Source organism: Lonchura striata, chromosome 5 (genome assembly GCF_046129695.1).
Source record: "Lonchura striata isolate bLonStr1 chromosome 5, bLonStr1.mat, whole genome shotgun sequence".
NCBI classification, from domain to species: domain Eukaryota; kingdom Metazoa; phylum Chordata; class Aves; order Passeriformes; family Estrildidae; genus Lonchura; species Lonchura striata.
In genome coordinates, this window is record NC_134607.1 from 56,924,282 (window position 1) to 56,944,789 (window position 20,508).

Genomic DNA, 20,508 nt, shown 5'->3' on the forward strand with positions numbered 1-20,508 from the left:
ACCAATTTACACACATATCACCCTGTTCCTGAAGGAAAGCACATCGCTCTGCACTGTTTTACAAACAAATCACTGTGCCTGATGATGCACGCAGTGCACGACAGTCCCTTATCTCTGAGTTACCCTGCGCAGTCGTTCCCACATGCTCCTGACCCGCTGCCAGAAGCACATCGCTCAGCACCCTTGATCCACGTTAGCCTTACGTCCCGACACTCAGAGCCCTCCACACCCCTGACTCATACATCGCTCTGCTCCCTACGACATACGGCACCTCCTGAGCCCAGCAAAAGCACAGATCCTTCTGCACCAGCACCTGCTACTGTGTCATTTCGGTCCTCCCTGACGGAGGGCTCTTTCTGCTCCCTGAGGAGTGGACACAGCACTCGGCTGCTTCCCTATACACCCATTGCTCCATGACACCCAGAAGTGGCATCACTCTGCAGCGGCTGGCACACACCTCAGTCAGCGCCTGATGGGGCACGCATGTCTCCTCTCCTGATGACACATCATCACTCTGCGCTTCAAATGGCAAAAACTCCGCTTTGCTGCTCCTCAACACACACTCATTCCTCAGCACCGGCGGAAAACACACACATTGCTTCACTCTGTGTCCACAGGGTCCCTGCCCCTCTGTACCACGTGAAAAACGCTGCATTTTGATAGCGAGAAAACATGAATATCCACATACATGGATCTGGGGCAACGGCGACTACATTTCTCTACAGCCCATGAGAATTCACAGTGCTCAGCAACCCCATCTCTTAAACCGCCCAGAGCATATAGCTGGCAGGAGAAAGCAACATCCATCTCTGAGGACATCAAGACTCTCACCAAATACACCAGATCCATGTAAACTGCTTCTGCACCTAGGACCATATTTTCAATAAAAGACCTGATGCTATGGTGATCTGACTTTGCTGTCCCGTTTGGGTTTTTTTTCAGGAAAACAGAGGTAATGCTGTGGAAGCATTATAAATGGTAAGGAAAATGGGACGTGCATTGTTTGAGGTAAAAGGATGTGTTCTACATCTCCTTCAATGGAGAAGTAAACGTCCATAATTCGTTTGAAAAACGCTGGGGACCGGCTTTTGGTACATGCACGATTTGGGGGAAGTGAGGTAGACAAAGGAATTGAGTCAGCGGTCCCAAAACTGCTGAAACAAATCTGTTCCTGACCGCTATTACATGGTGCTTCCCTGTTGAGCTACGTGAACGGATGCCAATGTGAATGGGAAAAATTCAAAGCACACGCAGTTCCAGACGGCGCTGTGGTCTTGTCTTTCAGTTATTTTGTTTTTGAGCAAAAAGATTCGAGATTAACGCCAATCCTCCTTCCCTGCCCATCAGTAAGGACTTTCGCTCCCGAACTGCAAACTCCTGCATGGGCGCTGCCAGCAGGCACAGACTCCCCAGCGTAGCTTTTTCCCGGCTTTCGTCCGCCCCCCGCCGTTTCCCCGAGCCTCGTACCCGCCGCCGCCGAGCCGCGGACGGGGCCGGAGGCGGGGGGCAGAGCCGGGGCCGCGCCGCTGCCGCGCTCGGTCCGACCTGAGTGAGGACTGCGCGGAGCCTCCCCGTGGGCGGGCCCGGCCCCTCTCGCCCCTCCCGGCACGGCGCTGATTGGCGGCGCTCGCGGCTCGCGGCCCCGAGCGCGCGCTTCCCCGGGGCGCGCTCCCCGCAAGGGACGCGGCGCTTCCACCGGGCCGGGGCAGCCGCCGGGAGAGCTCGGCGGGGCCAGGGAAATCAGCTGCCGCCTGCGCCTTCAGCCTTTCTGCCGCGGCCCTGAAACGAACGCGGCTGCTGAGCGAGAAGAAACCGCGAGCCCCCGGGGAAGGAGGCGGCTGCCGGCGGCAGCTTTAGCCAGCGCTCCCGGGGCCGGCAATGGACGCGAGCGGAGCGGCTTTGGGAAAAACAGGGCGAGCCCGAGGTTCGGGCGGCGGCACCGTTCTACACCGCTCGCCTGCGGTGCCGCCGCCGCCCCGGGGCGCCTTGCAAGGCGCTGTTGGAAGGGGGCGGGGGCGGGGCGAGGCCAGGGCGCGATTGCCGCCCCGGAGGCGGGGCTTTTCCCGGGCTCGCGAGAAGCGTCCAATGGCAGCCGGCCGGCGTCGCGCGGGCGCGGGGCCGGCGCCATAAATAGCGGGGCGGCGGCGCTGTGGGCTCAGTGTGCGCTGCGCTGCGCGCGGGGGGCTGTGTGTTGGTGCTGGGCCATGGCGCGCACGAAGCAGACGGCGCGGAAGTCGACGGGCGGCAAGGCGCCCCGCAAGCAGCTGGCCACCAAGGCTGCCCGCAAGAGCGCGCCGGCCACGGGCGGCGTCAAGAAGCCGCACCGCTACCGGCCCGGCACGGTGGCGCTGCGCGAGATCCGGCGCTACCAGAAGTCCACGGAGCTGCTGATCCGCAAGCTGCCCTTCCAGCGCCTGGTACGCGAGATCGCGCAGGACTTCAAGACCGACCTGCGCTTCCAGAGCTCGGCCGTCATGGCGCTGCAGGAGGCCAGCGAGGCCTACCTGGTGGGGCTCTTCGAGGACACCAACCTGTGCGCCATCCACGCCAAGCGCGTCACCATCATGCCCAAGGACATCCAGCTGGCCCGCCGCATCCGCGGCGAGCGCGCCTGAGTTCCCTGCCGCAGCCCTTACCGGCTGGGCATTAAAGTGGCCCATGCAAACCCAAAGGCTCTTTTAAGAGCCACTACATGCACAATTGAAAGAGCTGTGGCACTTGTTTATGTATTCTTTAGGGCATTGGTCACCAGGAATAGATAGGAACGTCTAAGCATTGTCTTACGGGATATTGATTGCCCGTAATAATAGCTTACGGTCATATTGATAGAGATGAGCTTCTACGAAACACAGTAAATTCCACAGAACAGTAACCCAGCTCTTTTATTGTAAATGTAGTGGCTCTTAAAAGAGCCTTTGGGTTTGCACAGAAAGGGATGCGGCCGGAGACTCAGGCGCGCTCGCCGCGGATGCGGCGGGCCAGCTGGATGTCCTTGGGCATGATGGTGACGCGCTTGGCGTGGATGGCGCACAGGTTGGTGTCCTCGAAGAGCCCCACCAGGTAGGCCTCGCTGGCCTCCTGCAGCGCCATGACGGCCGAGCTCTGGAAGCGCAGGTCGGTCTTGAAGTCCTGCGCGATCTCGCGTACCAGGCGCTGGAAGGGCAGCTTGCGGATCAGCAGCTCCGTGGACTTCTGGTAGCGCCGGATCTCGCGCAGCGCCACCGTGCCGGGCCGGTAGCGGTGCGGCTTCTTGACGCCGCCCGTGGCCGGCGCGCTCTTGCGGGCAGCCTTGGTGGCCAGCTGCTTGCGGGGCGCCTTGCCGCCCGTCGACTTCCGCGCCGTCTGCTTCGTGCGCGCCATGGCCCAGCACCAACACACAGCCCCCCGCGCGCAGCGCAGCGCACACTGAGCCCACAGCGCCGCCGCCCCGCTATTTATGGCGCCGGCCCCGCGCCCGCGCGACGCCGGCCGGCTGCCATTGGACGCTTCTCGCGAGCCCGGGAAAAGCCCCGCCTCCGGGGCGGCAATCGCGCCCTGGCCTCGCCCCGCCCCCGCCCCCTTCCAACAGCGCCTTGCAAGGCGCCCCGGGGCGGCGGCGGCACCGCAGGCGAGCGGTGTAGAACGGTGCCGCCGCCCGAACCTCGGGCTCGCCCTGTTTTTCCCAAAGCCGCTCCGCTCGCGTCCATTGCCGGCCCCGGGAGCGCTGGTTAAAGCTGCCGCCGGCAGCCACCTCCTTCCCCGGGGGCTCGCGGTTTCTTCTCGCTCAGCAGCCGCGTTCGTTTCAGGGCCGCGGCAGAAAGGCTGAAGGCTCAGGCGGCAGCCGACTTCCCTGGCCCCGCCGAGCTCTCCCGGCGGCTGCCCCGGCCCGCTGGAAGCGCCGCGTCCCTTGCGGGGAGCGCGCCCCGGGGAAGCGCGCGCTCGGGGCCGCGAGCCGCGAGCGCCGCCAATCAGCGCCGTGCCGGGAGGGGCGGGAGGGGCCGGGCCCGCCCACGGGGAGGCTCCGCGCAGTCCTCACTCAGGTCGGACCGAGCGCGGCAGCGGCGCGGCCCCGGCTCTGCCCCCCGCCTCCGGCCCCGTCCGCGCCTCGGCGGCGGCGGGCACGGGGCTCGGGGAAACGGCGGGGGGCGGACGAAAGCCGGGAAAAAGCTACGCTGGGGAGTCTGTGCCTGGCGCTACCTGTGAGGGGACTGAGCAGGTCGGGGCGAGAACGCGTTCCACTTTGCTTTCCCTTGTAACCCGCGACAACGCACATTGCACGGCCGGGGAGTGGGCATCCACCTTGAAGTCTGTTTTCTGTATCAGGAGAGCAAGCAACAAGAGCACTAGGTGGTCCGAAAGCACCTGTGCTGTCAGTGCTCCCGGTTTACACCGTCTTCCATTAATACTGGTCAGTAGAGCAATACCATGTTCCAGCCTTCGGGAATGTGCTTCGGTTTTTTTAATTGGGAATCCACCGGCAACATTTATTTGTTTTACCCGCTGCCCCTACAGCGTACAAACACCAAAACGAACTGCTAGGGCTTTTTAAGGGCGTTATGAACCTCCTCGGATCTGTTGAATCAGGTGCAGGACATAGCCTAAGTTTACTACGAACACCGCCAATACTACTTTCCTTATAACTAATGATACTTTTACACCGCAACTTAACTCATTACTCTCAGCTCAGAAAAAAAAAAAAAAAAAAAAAAGAAATTAACAACAACAAAAAAACCCACATAACAGGTAGGAAATCCGCCACAGGATTAGCTCTTTTACTGAGAAGGTGGGTGGCTCTTAAAAGAGCCTTTGGGTTGAAATTATCGGATAAATGACTCAGAAGCAGTCTACTTGGAGCTGGTGTACTTGGTGACAGCCTTGGTGCCCTCGGACACGGCGTGCTTGGCCAGCTCGCCGGGCAGCAGCAGGCGCACAGCCGTCTGGATCTCCCGCGAGGTGATGGTGGAGCGCTTGTTGTAGTGCGCCAGGCGCGACGCCTCGCCCGCGATGCGCTCGAAGATGTCGTTGACGAAGGAGTTCATGATGCCCATGGCCTTGGACGAGATGCCCGTGTCGGGGTGCACCTGCTTCAGCACCTTGTACACGTAGATGGAGTAGCTCTCCTTGCGGCTCTTGCGCCGTTTCTTGTCGCCCTTCTTCTGCGTCTTGGTCACCGCCTTCTTGGAGCCCTTCTTGGGCGCGGGGGCGGACTTGGCCGGCTCGGGCATGATCACGAGTCCCCTCAGTAGAGTTGCACTAGGAACGTTTCCGAGAGAGAACGAACGGCCTGCCCGTCTGAGCGCCCGTATTTATAGGGCGGTTATGCAAATTAGGGTTTCAGGCAAGCTAAGCTATTATTCGCTGAGGCAAGTTTTTGCAGTGATAAAGCTACACCCTTCATTGCCATTGGTCAAATCTGGATCCGCGTACCTATTGGCTGGTTTAGGCACATCCTGGTTTTAGCCAATCGAAAGTCGCGCCTTCCGCTGAAGCGGTATATAAAGCCGAGCTCGGCACTCGAATTTATCATTGTTGGCAGTAGAGTTCAGTTTTTCGATTGCAGCCATGTCCGGGCGCGGGAAGCAGGGCGGCAAGGCGCGCGCCAAGGCCAAGTCGCGCTCGTCGCGGGCCGGGCTGCAGTTCCCCGTGGGCCGCGTGCACCGGCTGCTGCGCAAGGGCAACTACGCGGAGCGCGTGGGCGCCGGCGCGCCCGTGTACCTGGCGGCCGTGCTGGAGTACCTGACGGCCGAGATCCTGGAGCTGGCGGGCAACGCGGCCCGCGACAACAAGAAGACGCGCATCATCCCCCGCCACCTGCAGCTCGCCATCCGCAACGACGAGGAGCTCAACAAGCTGCTGGGCAAGGTGACGATCGCGCAGGGCGGCGTGCTGCCCAACATCCAGGCCGTGCTGCTGCCCAAGAAGACCGACAGCCACAAGGCTAAAGCCAAGTGAGCGCCGAGGAACAAAGGCTGTGAAGTTAAAACCGTCAGAAACCCAAAGGCTCTTTTAAGAGCCACCTACATATTCCGAGAAAGAGCTTGAATTTCATTACGATGGTGACAGCCCATGGGAGGTTTTGGAATGCTTGTCTCGGGTGTATAACTGTCAGCGCCTGACGCAGTTCCGTGTATGCAGCACCAGCCGCACGCTGTGTTACTTCCCTCAAGGGTGGGGCTGACAGCAGTTCCAGGAAGCGGGTCAGCCCTTCAGCAACCAATCCCTGTGCGTCGTAAGCATTTTGAAAGTTACCAAGGCGCTGCTACCTTTCCCCTACCATTTCAAGTGCCCGTCGAGCTGTTGCCGGACTCAAAGAGCACATTCACCAGCAGACTGCTGTTACCCCTCACCCTTCCCCAAGACGGTGCCAACCCGAGCATTTTAGTCCGTTTACGAAAATGTTGATGGCTCTCCATGTGGGGTTATCTTCTTGGGCGCTGCTTTCTTTGCCTTAGCCGCTTTCAGCTTGGCTACCTTGGACTTCATCACCGTCATCTTCACCTTAGCCGGGCTCTTCACTGCTGCCACCGCTTTCCTGTGGTGTTTGTCACCTTGGGACTCTTGGCTGCAGGTTTAACTTTCTTGGTGCTCTTCTTTGCTGTCACTGCCTTCTTGGCAGCACTGGCAGGCTTCTTAGCTGCCAGCTTCTTGGGCTTGATTACTGTATATATATACATATATATATATATATATATATATATATATATATATGTATATATATATATTTTATTTTTTTTTAAGCGCCTTTTCTCCGGGTTTCTTGCTGAGTCGTAAAGAGCCAGACGCATCTATACCTCTGGTCTGCACCAGGGTGCCCTTGCTGACGAGGCTCTTGAGCCCCAGCTTGATGCGGCTGTTGTTCTTCTCCACATCGTAGCCGCCGGCGGCCAGCGCCTTCTTGAGCGCGGCGAGGGAGAGCCCCTTGCGCTCCTTGGAGGCGGACACGGCCTTGGTGATCAGCTCGGTGACGCTGGGCCCCGCGGGCTTGCGGGCTTTGGAGCCGCTCGCCGCCTTCTTCGGCTTCTTGGCGGCGGGAGCTTTGGCCGGGGCGGTCTCGGGCATTGCGGTGTAACGGGGAGCACCGGGCGGGCCCGGCCCCGCCGCGCCCCCGTTTAGTGCAGCGCGGCGGGCGCTGCTTGGCCCCGCCCGGCCCCGCCGCAGCCCGGTGCCCCGCGCTCCGTCTTGTGTTTCTTCAGATGAAATAGAATGGATTTTTTCTACTTTATCTGTCACGAAATCTTCGTTTTTCTACATCTGTAATGCCGTGGGAGCGGCTGTTTTTCGCTTGATGATGTCTTGTCGAGAAACCAATTGGATTTGAATAGCTAGGGGACAAAAAATCCCGAGTCCTGCTAGCAAACGGACCTCGAGAATGAGAAAATTTTGTTTTTCTTCGTAAATTCGAAATTCTGCTTTAAAGTGAACGTGAGTCAGAAAACTCAGTATTAATCTACAGAGGATCCTTTTTGCCTTAGATAAGAAAGCAAACAGAATGACATTCTTTAAAATAAAGTGACTTCAAAGAGAGTGAGGTAGCACAAAGCTGTGCTGCCACTTCTCCTACCGAGGTTTATACCTCTGCCTACGGTGAAACACTCAGGCATATTTTTTTCCTTTACTTGCAAACATAAAGTTTCCAGATGTTCCACACTTCTATGCATGAAGTATGAGACAGCACATACTTTATCCCCCTCAGAATGGGCTACCCTCTTTGAAACAATTTCCTGTTTGTAACTTAGTGAAAGGCTCTGCAATATCAGTGGAATAATTTGGGACCTGAACACCAAAGATTAAAAAGTTTGTGTTAGACCACAGAGCTGCATGTAAGTGTCTGGTGCACAGAAACAGATCACACTCTAAATGAAGTACACAGTGCCAAATATGTACAATTAGTTTATGTGATTCATTAACATTGATGGGAGGGGGAAATGGGCAGATCTTGAGTCTGGCAAGAGATGTCAGAGCACCATTCATTTTTGATCTGAAGCTGGAAAGAAAAAACACAATTTTTGCTCACTGCTCTTTTTCCATTATACGATCATGTCACAGCAGTTTCTGTACAAAAAAGCTTTGGCTGCAGCACAAAGTGAGGCAAAGCTCTTTATGCATGTTGTGGTGACTACCCCATTAGCATATATTCCTACCAGCTACAACTTTGGGTATAGTTTTGTGTCTCTGTCAGGAGTTCCTAATTCATTTACCTTGAAATTTAATGGGCATCAATAATATAGCATGGTCAAATTGCTGCATTTATTTCTACCTCATGTAAACAAACTGCACTGGAATAGTTTAGGCATGATGCTGACCAGTTATGATTAACTTCCTTTTTTCAACAAGAAGAAAAATCTCTGAGTGGAAAAATACCACTGCACTTCTTTATTTCATTTCACCAGAGAACAGTAAAATGAACCTCTCGAAGATTTTGGAAGACTCTTCATCTTCAATTAATTCACAAAGTCTGATTAAAAAAAAAAAAACCTCTTATTGGCACTTTGACATTTTCTTTCATAATTATGGTAAAAAATACTTTAGGAAAATAAACACATTTTTATTGCATTTATGTTTTCTTTCTAAGTCCTTCTGGCCATTGAGGTCCCCTAGCTGAGGAATTATGATGTTATGATGAGGCAGAGAGTGCCAATAAGACAGCAAATTCAGCAAATCTGGATTTGGGCTTTCAAATCATGCTTGAAGTGGGATGGCTTATAGACTAAGGTTCTCTGGAAATTTTACAAAGCAAGAGAACTTGACTGTATAACATTTACACCATGTAGTAGTAGGGGGCATAAAGAACCAAATAGTGAAATTGTTGACATCCCCTAAAATTTCAATTGGATGACTGTGTGTCTGCTCTGTCCCATCTAGGTCTGGTAGAATCCTTGATGTCCTTTAAAAACTAAATGTGTTACAGTGTCTAAGCAGGTTTTTGTAGTCACCAGCTCTGCAATCACCTATGCCTTTCTACCTCCCCATTCTCTGCAAATCTTATTTTACAAGAGTAATAATGCATCACAATTGCACGCTTCCCTCCAGCTTGTAGCATAATATTCCCAAGACTGTTTTAATTTACTCACACAGCTGGCACACAGCTGTATGCCTGTATAGTGTATGCCTGTATCCTGTACAGTGGTGCCAACCACAACAACAACCATCTCCAGAGGAAAAGATTCTCAGTATGTACCACAGCAGCACTGTGACACATTGTGGTAGTCCTCATCTTGCTCCACTTTTGCCTCCACCATTCTCTATCAAATGTTAAACTGAGTAACTTGAGGCTAAATTTCTAAATTATTTTAGGGGTGCCTACTTATTTGATTTTCCTCTTCTATTTTTATCCCATTATGCCCTTTCCTTATTTTTACAAAGATTATATAATCTCATTACCATTTTATATACAAGCACTCAAGTAATTTTTATTAGGGGAAGGATGCAGAAGTCTAAGAGAATAATCAAGACCTACAAGGAGATAGAAATACAGCATAACCTCACAGAGATGTAAATATACAAAGACTGTGGTTCCTGGTTCACCCTCCTCACCCAAAACCTGCTGTTTCTTGTGTGATTAGCAGCACAAAAACCTGAAGTTATGCACCAGAGATCATTACTCTAGTCATGGTCAAACTGTGTAGCAGCACATATTCCCCTGCAATGCAGACATAAAAAAGAACAGATAGGAAGGATCTTTAATGAGAGAGATCTCACTTATTGTGCATTTAATCCCTCCCTCTTATGCATTTACCATCACAATTCCACCAGCTTTGCTACCTCACCTTAGAAGTAAGGTGAAATCAAGAACAGGAACTCAGTGGTATTCCAGGCTGTCAGTCTCTGCATGCACTGTCAGTAGGAACAGAGATCTCTCATAGAGTAGCAAGAAGCTTCCTGAAAATCCTACAGAACAATTTGTTTTTTGCAGGTGCTATCAATGTGAGCCAGCTTGCACTGCAAGAGAGCAGATCTGAAAGCCCCTTAGAGCACTTCCCAGACAGCATGGAAAGTATAGATTATTATAACCAGTAACAAATGCCCATTAACTTGCGAAACTATACAGTAATCCAAACCAAATTTACTGCCTGCTAGCCAACTAAAAAATTGCAAAATTAGGATAGCTTTCCAATTATTGCATATACTTTTTGTGATATTTGTCTCTAGGGAACAAAGCTGAACAGTCACCTAGATGGCATTAAAAGTCCTAGAAAGAGAATCTTACAAAGGTCCAGTGTTCAGCTGTTTGTACTCATACTGAGGATAATTCTTCTTGAACTCTTTCTCCTATTCCTTTCCTTCCTTATGACTTTTCTACGTGAACACCTAACTGCACTGCATTTCATATTACCATGACTTTCCCAAACCTGTAAAGCCTATCTCTGTTTTGGAGATAGAAGAACTGAGAGTCATTCACAATTTCTAAGAATTTATCAAGAATGCAATTTTACCTTAAAGCGTTCATGAACACTTTTCAAAGCAAATTTGTCAAATACAGAGACTTGATTTATGATGAACATAAAGGCCATCCCAACAGCCATTTATCTCCTGCTGAATACTGAGTTAAGTATGGATGCAAGCAATGGTACCTGTATGACAAATATTTGGGAGGTACAGAAGGCCACACTGCATACTCACAGCCAGATGCCCATTTCTCTTTGGATCTAGATGAGATCCATCCCTCTTGTGCAAGTGTTCTGTAGTTCAGAAATGTTCCTGCTGGTGTTAGAAGGGGGACAAATCCATGGGGGAGAAGGGCCTGCTATCAGAGGGGACAGGCAGGAATGCACCACTGCCACACAGTCTTGCACAACAGCATCTCCTGCTCACACTGCAGGACAGCAAGGGCTGGGTTAGGGACCATCTCTGGCCCAGAGCAGGGACTGTGGGACAGGATATTTGAAATCATAACATAAACCTAGCAAACCTGTGGGAGGAAAGTGATAAAGAATTGCTGTCTATAATTTGTCACATATTATAGAGCAGATGTCTGGAAGAGATGGACTGAAGGAGCTTTTGAAGATGACTTTTCTTCTCCTGTCTCTAGAGGGAGCTTCAGAGTGTGAATAAACTGCGTATGAACCTCTAAAGAGGGCTGAAGTTAGGTGAGATGCGTCTCTATCTGAAGTTCAAGGTAACAGCTTTTAACTTTTCCTGGACTTCTTCAGGCCTCTGTGTCCCTGTCATGTTTCTGTTGTGCCAAATGGGAGGGTTAGTCAGCATAACACAGTAGCTTTTGTGGTTCCTAGGCAATCTCAAACAGAATTTGACAAAGCAGTCAAGATTTCAAAGACACTGACTTCTTGAAAGTTTTACAAAAATAAGTAGATTTTGTAGGTGAGAAGAATCCAGGCTCTCTTCTTTCAAGAGAAATGTTGCCTTGTGAACTCAGCCATCAAGAAGTCTATTGAAAAAGAGACATGAGAAACCAGGTTACCTAGTTTCTATTTTTTACCAACCTAAGAGGTTTCTTTGTGGTTCTGGAAATATGTTAAACAATTCTCTATTTTCTATAGTCCTGGAGGGGATGGGTAGCCAGATTTGCTCTGGTGTGGTGCTGCTGCTGCCACTGCTAAGAGGGTGAGCAGAGAAAAGCATTCTCCAACAGCGCTGGGGTCAGCAGAGCCCGCGTGTGGCTGCGCTGAATTACAGCTGTGCCACGGCCAGGGCTGGAGGCTCACGGGCTGAGTGTGGAGCTGCTCCTTTGTGCACCAGAGTCTTATGCCACACAGCCTGCACTGAAACATGTCATTAAAGCTGGCAAGTGGCAGCGGAAGCTGCTCTGTTCAAATGCACTGCAGGTATTCATTGTCTGAATCAAAATAAATACCCGATCTCTGCAAACGCTGCTAACAGTGTTTTGACAAGGCAATTTGGGATGGTATTTTTGGTACACGAATGCTCGCTCACAAAGCAGGCACAGTCAGTGCACTTGGCTAATTTTCTGCTTAAATGGAACTAACAAGATGTATTCTCATCCCATAGGATCTCCTGTTCCCCCCATCCTCCTCTGCTCTTTGCAACTTTCTTCAAACCCAGCTGAGGACCCACATACACCGGTGACCAGAGCTGAGAGCAGCTTGTCACATTCTGGAATGCTTTCAAAAAATTAATTTGGATCTGCTGGTAAGGTTACTAATAGCTGATACAGCCTATTTGTTCCAATTTGCTTGCTTAGTTTTAGTTTTGGTCTATTCTAGTTTTCATTGATTCTAAATTAATATCTTGCTGTGAAAAGTTAAGATTTGTCTTTGATACAAATGAAAAAGAAAATAAAAGAAAACAAAGACAGCTTTTAGCTCCAGGGTCTAGTAGTTAAGGTTGAAAGTACCAAGAATGGCAGAAATCTCCTGCTAAAACTATGGTATGTAAGTGTAAATTTACTCAAATTTTCTCAGTTATTTGATCAAAACAATGTTAGTCAAGGAAGTCTTTATTTGAAACTCCAGCTTCAAATGTTACACATTTGCATTCAAATGTTACATCACAGTAGCTGCTAACAGCTTCAAATCAGACATTTCTGCCATGTATCCCTTCTGCTGGAGAGATCAGGAGCATAAAAACCAGTCCTTTCTGCCAAAATTGCCTGAAAGGAAGAGAGCTGAGGCAATAAAACATCCTTCCTTCTCTTTTCTGGTCACCTGTTCCCATAGAGTGCCCTCAGGCATTTCAAGAGGATGTGGCTAGACAGGAAAGGGCGAAGCATTTTTGGCCAGGTCATTGTGAACACCTGCTGTGCCCCTTCCACCGTCAAGCCCAAGCACTTTTCAGGTCACCAACAAAGAGGCAGCAGTGTACAGCAGGCAGCATGGTCAGGCCTCCGCCAGCTTGCAGAACTGCCCAGCGAGAGTCAGACCTACTTCACACATCCGGAGATCCCTGATAAGTTAAGATTCACTCCAAGCAGGCTCCTGGAACCTACTTGGTGACTCAGCAGATGTACTTCCATCTGTGCAAGTGCACTAATGGCACTAGAAGCCTTTCAGTCCTTGGCAGGTGCTGAGAGAAGACACTTTTCTCCCATCCAGCTCCCATTCCCACCTGCTCATCTTTGCTGGAGCTGGTCTTTCTAATTATCAGTGGGAAAGAAGACCAGCAGTCTCACCAGAGTGATGTTTCTGAGAGTGTCAGCAAGGCCAAAAACCAATAGCAAAATGCTGTGGTAGGGCCACTTGCTAGGAAATAGTGTTTCTTTTTATAACACACATCTCTTCTCTAAAATCACATTGACATCTGTAGCTCCTCACATGAAGTCCATACTTTCTGGGTATGCACCTTATTAAAGGGGTGTATTATGGGGAAATATTCTCTTTAAATGGTGAAGGAGCCCAGGGATGATTCCTGTGAGAAACCATCCTTAGCTGAGACCAACATCTGATCTTGAGTGAAGTGCAGATCTTTCAGTGGACATGAAAATCTGTTAGGGAATAGTCTAAGAAAAATGAATCATCTCTTCTGCACCCTAATCAAGTCCTTGCCCACAGAGTGAGCATTACAGGAGTTTTAGAAAATATTTTGCAGCTGAGTGTATTGAAAGAAGACAAGTAGGAAAAGGAGAGCATCCAAAACTCTGTCATCATCTTAGGCTCGTTCTTGACCCTTTTTTTCCTTTTCTTTGTTATTTCACTTTTACTAAAACTTGCTGTCCTAACAAGGACATATCTGCAGGCACAAATTCTAACACAAATGCAGTCACATGAAAAAAAAGTGCCCTATTCTATTTGGGAATGTGAGAAAAGAACTCTCTGTCAACTCCAAACCCTTGCCAAGGCAGATGGGCTCAAATTCAAGCATATGCTTGCTAAAACAAAGGGAAGGGCTAAAGCACAGTTTCCTTCAGTGTCAAAGCTCACCTTCCTGTTAACGCGCAGTATGTACAGATTGTAACAGACCAGGATTGCACATTTTACTTCAAAATATTGTTTTCTCTTTTCATGTCTGCAACCGGCTGTAATAACTCTCCCATGCTATTTATTTTTTCATTCACATTTCATCTCCTGTAGGTCCACCCCAGAGAAAACATTTGGCATACTATTTCACACCTATTTTAACATAGTTGAAAACTAAGTTTCTGTTGAAATGAATAATCCTAGACTTCTCTCCCTGTCTGCTGCTTCTCAGTCTCAGCCCTTTTTAAGGTCAGCTCCAGCAATTGTGTGGCTACACAAACGACAAATTCAACAAGAAAGCCTCACACTCAGTGACAGCTAGATAGCTTTCAGATTAGATAGGTCAGAGGCAAAAGCAGAGCTTCCCTCTCAACAAATAGTCCTGAAGAGTAAGAATCCACCAAACAAGAAACGAGATGCCCCATCTTCAAGCACAGCTCGAAAGAAGTGTCCCCAGGACCACAGACCCTGTCTCAATAAACACACATTTCACTTTGGACTACCTCTGAGTGCCATCAAAGAAGTTCTTTTTCCCGATACCATCAAAATAATCTTTGATTAAAACTGGACATGGTTCAACAGGAGTGGCACTTAGGCTGTTTCTACCCAACAACTTCATCACTTCTTCCCTCTCTCCACATCTGTATGGCACAACTTCCAGGCAACAGCAGACAGCAGAACAGAGGATCCAAATGATGCTTTTTTCTGATTACTGATTGCTGGGCAGGCACCTCAGGAAAACAAGGGGCCTGTTTCTCAACCATTGTGGTGCCTATGGTTAAGAAATAGAGTAAATCCACAGGATGATCACTCCTTTTGCAGCATGTTTTTATGTACTGGGAAGGAGAAGGGATGGGAATTTAGAGTAATGATCTTGCTGTGGGGCTGCTTCCCTTTTATGGATTTTCCCAAAGAGCTGGGATTTTAAAAGTACACTGGCCTTGAATGGAGTAGTTGGCTGGCTGATAGCTCCCCTGGCTCTAGATGTGTAGTGGAGGGAAACTTAAGTCATCAAACAATTGGCAGCTCCAGCACAGAGTAAAGTCAGTTGCTATTTCAGGGAAAGGAAAGGCAACCGTTCCCTGCAGGGAATGTCTGCACTACCTCAGAGCCAGGAATAGGCTGCGATTTTTAAACCTTTTTTCCACCCTACACTTCAGGAAAAGTGAACACACAATGTTCATTCGCAGGGATCATTTCCTGAACATGATGTGTGCTCACTGTCCCACAGGTCACTTTCAAGTGTGTCACATCCTTCTGCACAAGGGAGAACAGGAAATGGCAAACTCCCAGTATGAGGCAAAGCATTCCCATCGCAGCAATTGGTCCACAGGAGCTATAAATTGGTCTCCTCCAGAAACAGATCAAAATTTGTCTTCTGGGAGGGTGGCTGGAAACTGAAGGTAAGTTTGAACCAATAATTTTTTTAGTGTCTCTGAGTACTCTATTAGGAAACTGTTTGCAGGCTTTGGACTCATGTATACCTTTAGTGTTGGGGAGATTTTTCTCTAAAAGCAGGAGTTGGATTTTTTTTCCTTTCTGCTGTCATTAATCAATGTGAAAAGATTTGCATCACTACATGGCCTATGCTATACAATGAATGATAGTTCTAATAATTCAGTGAGATAGTTGCTGTTATTATCTGAGACAGTTCTCAGCAAGTAAATCTTCAGAACAAATTGTTAAGAGGCTACAAGAATTAGCATATTTAATGATCATCATATTGATCTGTTGTTAAGTTATTGGTGATATGCTCATTGTCCATTTCAGTGCTGGTATCCATTTAGACTAGTGTTAGTCCTTGTGCTTCCAGCTTTATTTCTAATTATAGTGTAAAAATAATAGGACACAGGCTCCAGTTAAGAGAAGCACAATGTACTAAGTGATTCAAATGACCTAAGGACACCAAGAGAGACTGGGGACATTTCCTGAAGGGCATGGGGGGCATCTTAAAGGTGTGAGATGAATTAGGACAAGCCAGCAAAAGGGGGAAAGATTGCAGTGAGAATTATTTATTAATACACTTACAGATGGAAAAACTATGGTACAAAGTTTTCTCCTTCTGCAACATGAGGATTCTGCAGAATGAAGCCCCAGGGATCCTAACTACATAGTGTGACTTTATGAGGGACCAGGCACCTTCAGTTCCCACAGTACAGAAGACTTAGAAGTGAAAAGGTAACAGCAGCAGTGCAGAGTTTTTTTAGTGACAGGGTCTTTCTGCTACAGAGACTCCTTTTGTCTGTGAGGGCATTATGGGCTCCAAACAGCTTCTCAGCTCCATGGCTGGACCTTGCTAGGTGCAGAGGCAGCACAGCTGTGTGCACAATGCAGTATTGTGAAGAACCAAAACTCTGCTTTCACCAGACAATCAGCTACACCACTCCTGTTGGCTCTGTTGTCTCAGCTTCCCTGTAAGCAAGATTGAAGTTGCTGGCTTCCTTTGTAGAGAATTTTGCAGCCCTACAGCAACCTGAAAATATTTATTGGAACATTTCCTTCTGCACTTGTGGCAATGAACAGAGACAGCAAACAGAGATTGTCTAGCACAGAAACACTGAAGATTCATCTTCAAGAAGCAAAGCCTCTCCTGCTATTTTGCCAGGGGAGGTTTTCCAGACCCAGCAGTTTTCAAGCCTTTTCTATTCACAGGCCTCTGTATTTCCCATTTCCCCAACTGCCAGGGAGTGCACACTAAAAATGGGCCTGCTTTTCTGATGTGCTCTTCACAATGCATTTAAACAAGGTTCAGAGGCCTCCCTGACACTGTAACTGGGTATTTATGACCACAGGTTGGACTAAGCACCACAGAACAATAGTTCCCATCTTTATTCATACACTGACACCAGGTTACAATAGGAAAAAAAATGCTGCAGGGCCTTGAGTTGCTGAAGCTTAAAGAAAGGAAGGATGTTCACAATACCCGTCCAAGGCATTAATAAGCTCCTCACCTCCTATATGGAAAATCCAGACGTAGTCCCCACTCAGCAGCTTCCCTCTGTCCTCCTTTAACAGGAAATCACCCCTAAACAAAAACCTGGGATGGTGGCTTTCACCTCCTTGGAGTCTGACCTTTCTTGTGAAAGATGTCCTTTTGAATCCCATCAGATTACAGATTGGTTCTGGGGACAACAGATTAGTTCTGGCAGCATTGCTCTTCTGGGTGCTGAGTCACCTAATCTAAAGGGAATTCTGTGCCCAGGGTTTCAAAAGACCTTTTGTGTCTTCACAGAGATAATGGTAGCAGCACCTCTGACCCCAGTCCCTAGGATATTTTAGTCTTTGCAGGGATTAAGAAAAACATTTTAAAGTTTTGCTGTCTGAAAGTTACAATGGAATATGTAATTAAATATACACATTCACATAGGTATGCGTGTGTACGTGAGTGTGTATGTGTGTACAGATGGAAAAACCTTCTTGTAGCTGGGTTGAAGCAACAAAAATTTGGCTGGATGCCATCCCTGAAATGGGATAAGGATAAGCATGTCTCATGGTGCTTTTTTACACAAATCCCAACCCAGACTTTTCTTTCTCTGGACAGAAGCCATGGAGAGGAGCAGTGCTGCCTTTCCACCGACACCAGACCCCACGCACCACTTCCACGTAGCCCTGCTGGATCAGAGACGGAGGCTGCGTGGCCAAATTGCTCACCTTCACAAGGCAGCTCGGAAACTCAACAAGCTCCGCAAGAGGTCCCTGATTGCCAATGTCAGCGGGAGCACCCTGACCGCTGCCGGAGCAGTCACAGCCATCCTGGGGCTGTCCCTGAGCCCGGCGACACTGGGAGCATCTCTGCTGGCATCGGCTGTGGGTCTGGGCCTGGCCACGGCAGGGGGGGCCGTCAGCATCACTTCTGACCTTTCCTCAGTGCTCTGCAATTCCCGGGAGGTGAGGAAGGTGCAGGAAATTGCAATGACTTGTCGGAAACAGATGAGGGAAATACTCGGCTGCTTGGAGTTTCTTCGCCGGGGGCAGGGCCCGGGCGACCCTACACTGCGCCAGTCAGAGAAGAGGGCATCCATCTCGCTCTACAACTCCGTCTGCTTCATGGTCTTCTGCGGCTCCCAGAGCTTCCTCGTGCCCGAATACACAAAGGAGGTCACTAAAGTAAGCCAGGCTGTGCTGAAGGCCAAAATCCAGAAGCTGGCTGACAACCTGGAGACCTGCACCAGGGCAATGGATGAAGTTTGTGATCTTCTTGAGTCCAGAACAGAGCTTTCCCCATGTACGAGGAGACTCAGCTTGGATGCTAAAACCACTGCCGAGATCCTGAGACCGTCCAGCTGAAACAGCGTTCGGCCCATATTAAAACTGGGTTTGGAGACATTACATTATTAACTGTGACCATTAGCACTGCTACCTGTTGTTTTACAGTTCATGGTGCTGATGCTGTGAGGCAGACATTCTGCAGACCCCTTTTCCCCAGCCATCTTCACTGCTCTGCTTCCTCAAGGCAGCAAAAATAAGTAGGTCAGGAGGCAGATGAAATACCTGATGCTGACTGAACCTGGTTTGTAAACAACTTACGAATCTGTGTGTGGTACAAGGGCTGGAGTACCCTAAAAAAGCCAGCAGCTGCCAATTTCCAGTAGAGTACAATCCCATTACCAAGGTACATCTGGAAAGGCTGTAGAAAGAAGCAGCTCCAGATATGACAGACTGTACGGATAGTTCACCATCCCAGGGTGAAATAGCAGGCCCAGAATTTATCTGTTTGGAGAAACCTCTCCAGACTGAGACCTGTGATGTTTGTATTCTATTTATTTACATAGAATGATTTTAAGCTTATGATATTGTATTTAAGAGTGTGTATATATATATTATTTTTAAAGGAGGCCTCTGTTCCAAAGGAAAACTGTTGTTTTTTAGAGTAAAAGCAAGTCTGTAGCATGTGAGAGCAAGTTATCTGTTATTTTGCTGTGAGGGAGGGCAAATCCCTGTAGGTAAAGGAAAGCATGACCTGAATGCTGATAGTAATAAAATAGGTGAAACACAGTCAAACAGTGACAATAGAATTTAGGAGCCAAAACAGAGAGAAGAAGAGTGACCCTGAGTCTGCCTCAGGGCATTGGTGGAAGGAAGCAGTTACATCTCCTGGGAAGGGTAGGTTGGTTACTGGTCTGAGCTGGAGCCCCGTGATGGGAGCACACTGGAGAGGTGGAGGTGCCACTCTCCATGCAGTCAAGCAGCCTGTGAGACCCACAGTGGATCATCTGTGAGGGGTGAGGCAGCACTCATGGAAAGCTACACATACTCCTAGAAAGGCTTCCCCCAGAAGGCTTCATGTTAGTGAAATACATGCGGGTACCAATATTCAGGAGGGGTAGAGAGGAGTAGGATGATTCAGTGGCAGAACTCCTACAAAGCAGGAGCAAGGACTGGGACCCTATTTCAAGTGATTGTTCTGCTAAATATGCCCTTTGTAATTTTGAGCCATCAGTACCTCAGTTCCCTATCTAAAAATGGGGATAGTAGCATTTCCCTACCTCACAAGAATGTGTCTGGGATCATCCCACTCAGAAGTGCCCAAGTATGGTGATGATGGGGATCATGTCAGTACCTGAAAGAGGTACAAGGAAGAAACCCTGAAACTAGCTTGAGGCAACTAGAAGAGTTAATGCAGAGGTAATTCCCTCCACAAGCATGCCCCAGTGGATAAGGGAAACTTCCCTGTGCAGGCACAAATCCAAATGATCAGAAAAACCTACTCTGTAATTCTGCAACACTGACCAAATTCTTAGGGAGGGCAGTACTCCATGTCACAAAGCTTGAATCCTTGTCCTTTTTGTCTCTTCTTTTCATGATATCAATATTTGTTTTAATATGTTGTAGGAACAATAAAAGCTCTGGTTCTCCAGAGTGGGACTCAAATGCTTTTGATATCCATGTCTGTTTGAACAGAAATGAACAAGTACACTGCTGATTTGAATAAATGAATATGAAGCACTTTTGTGTCAGTGTCTCTGCACTCCTGGAGGTGGTGTGATTGTACACATTGTCCATCTCATCTTATTATGTACCCTTTATGAAATAGCTGTTATATCTGCACTAAAATTCATCTGCTGGGGATGCTGTCACCCTGCCCCTGCTAAAGACTGTAACATGCAGTAGTGCTAGGAGCATATTTGTTTAAAGCCAGGTTTAAAAGCCTTGGAGTGACAATTTCTAAATCGAGTATAATCTGCAGTGTCCTGTGCTGAAAAGCACAAAAAAGTAATTACTACCTAGAAGATGTATATTTATTTTATCATGCATGAATGCTCCCTACAGCAGTTTAGGACAGGAGAAAACTTTAATTCAAATACATCTATTGACAATAGGGAATTACACAAACTGGGATTTCACCAGAATAGAGTTGCTCCACCCTGCTCCCCACTAAAACAGCACCATATTATGTGGGCAAGGAGTTCAGTAAAGAATCACAAGCAGTGACTTCCTGTCACATCCCTGACTCCATTTCCTGAGGCATCCTAGTGACCCATACAGGGGTTCATGTCTACGTGCTGGACAGGCTTAACCTTTAGCAATCATGATAAACAGCAAGCTGATGGCTCAGACTGCTATAATTTTTGAAACATGGTAACAACGATCATCTACACAGGGTAGGGTTTTTTTTATTTTGGGTTTTTGGTTGTTTTTTTTTTTTTTTTTTTTTTTT

At 48.8% G+C, this 20,508-nt stretch overlaps 6 protein-coding genes across 6 annotated transcripts; 3 read left to right on the forward strand and 3 right to left on the reverse strand.

The window, feature by feature from the left end:
- Positions 1–2,170: 2,170 nt before the first annotated feature.
- LOC144246338 (histone H3) lies at positions 2,171–2,685 on the forward strand. Its single transcript, XM_077783597.1, has one exon. The coding sequence runs from the start codon at positions 2,205–2,207 to the stop codon at positions 2,613–2,615; it is 411 nt and encodes a 136-aa protein (XP_077639723.1). The 5' UTR covers positions 2,171–2,204; the 3' UTR covers positions 2,616–2,685.
- A 188-nt stretch (positions 2,686–2,873) lies between these two features.
- On the reverse strand, positions 2,874–3,400 carry LOC144246337 (histone H3). The gene has a single exon (XM_077783596.1). The coding sequence runs from the start codon at positions 3,358–3,360 to the stop codon at positions 2,950–2,952; it is 411 nt and encodes a 136-aa protein (XP_077639722.1). The 5' UTR covers positions 3,361–3,400; the 3' UTR covers positions 2,874–2,949.
- Positions 3,401–4,718: 1,318 nt separating this feature from the next.
- LOC116183110 (histone H2B 5) lies at positions 4,719–5,271 on the reverse strand. The gene has a single exon (XM_021552859.3). It carries the CDS (start codon positions 5,202–5,204, stop codon positions 4,824–4,826), a length of 381 nt encoding a protein of 126 aa, XP_021408534.1. The 5' UTR covers positions 5,205–5,271; the 3' UTR covers positions 4,719–4,823.
- Positions 5,272–5,505: 234 nt separating this feature from the next.
- Positions 5,506–5,997, forward strand: LOC144246339 (histone H2A-IV). Its single transcript, XM_077783598.1, has one exon. It carries the CDS (start codon positions 5,542–5,544, stop codon positions 5,929–5,931), a length of 390 nt encoding a protein of 129 aa, XP_077639724.1. The 5' UTR covers positions 5,506–5,541; the 3' UTR covers positions 5,932–5,997.
- Positions 5,998–6,366: 369 nt separating this feature from the next.
- On the reverse strand, positions 6,367–7,038 carry LOC144245868 (histone H1.01-like). Its single transcript, XM_077783158.1, is given in 3 exon segments — positions 6,367–6,515; positions 6,518–6,639; positions 6,707–7,038. Coding segments are annotated over 3 exon segments (603 nt in total).
- Positions 7,039–15,164: 8,126 nt separating this feature from the next.
- On the forward strand, positions 15,165–18,465 carry APOLD1 (apolipoprotein L domain containing 1). The gene is made up of 2 exons (XM_021552705.2): positions 15,165–15,253; positions 17,392–18,465. Exon 2 carries the CDS (start codon positions 17,397–17,399, stop codon positions 18,135–18,137), a length of 741 nt encoding a protein of 246 aa, XP_021408380.2. The 5' UTR covers positions 15,165–15,253; positions 17,392–17,396; the 3' UTR covers positions 18,138–18,465.
- The last annotated feature ends 2,043 nt before the right edge of the window (positions 18,466–20,508 follow it).

What these genes read in the sequence shown, in the direction of transcription:
- LOC144246338 (XM_077783597.1), top strand. Translation starts at nt 2,205, where the DNA reads ATGGCGCGCACGAAGCAGACGGCGCGGAAGTCGACGGGCGGCAAGGCG.
- LOC144246337 (XM_077783596.1), bottom strand. Translation starts at nt 3,360, where the DNA reads ATGGCGCGCACGAAGCAGACGGCGCGGAAGTCGACGGGCGGCAAGGCG.
- LOC116183110 (XM_021552859.3), bottom strand. Translation starts at nt 5,204, where the DNA reads ATGCCCGAGCCGGCCAAGTCCGCCCCCGCGCCCAAGAAGGGCTCCAAG.
- LOC144246339 (XM_077783598.1), top strand. Translation starts at nt 5,542, where the DNA reads ATGTCCGGGCGCGGGAAGCAGGGCGGCAAGGCGCGCGCCAAGGCCAAG.
- APOLD1 (XM_021552705.2), top strand. Translation starts at nt 17,397, where the DNA reads ATGGAGAGGAGCAGTGCTGCCTTTCCACCGACACCAGACCCCACGCAC.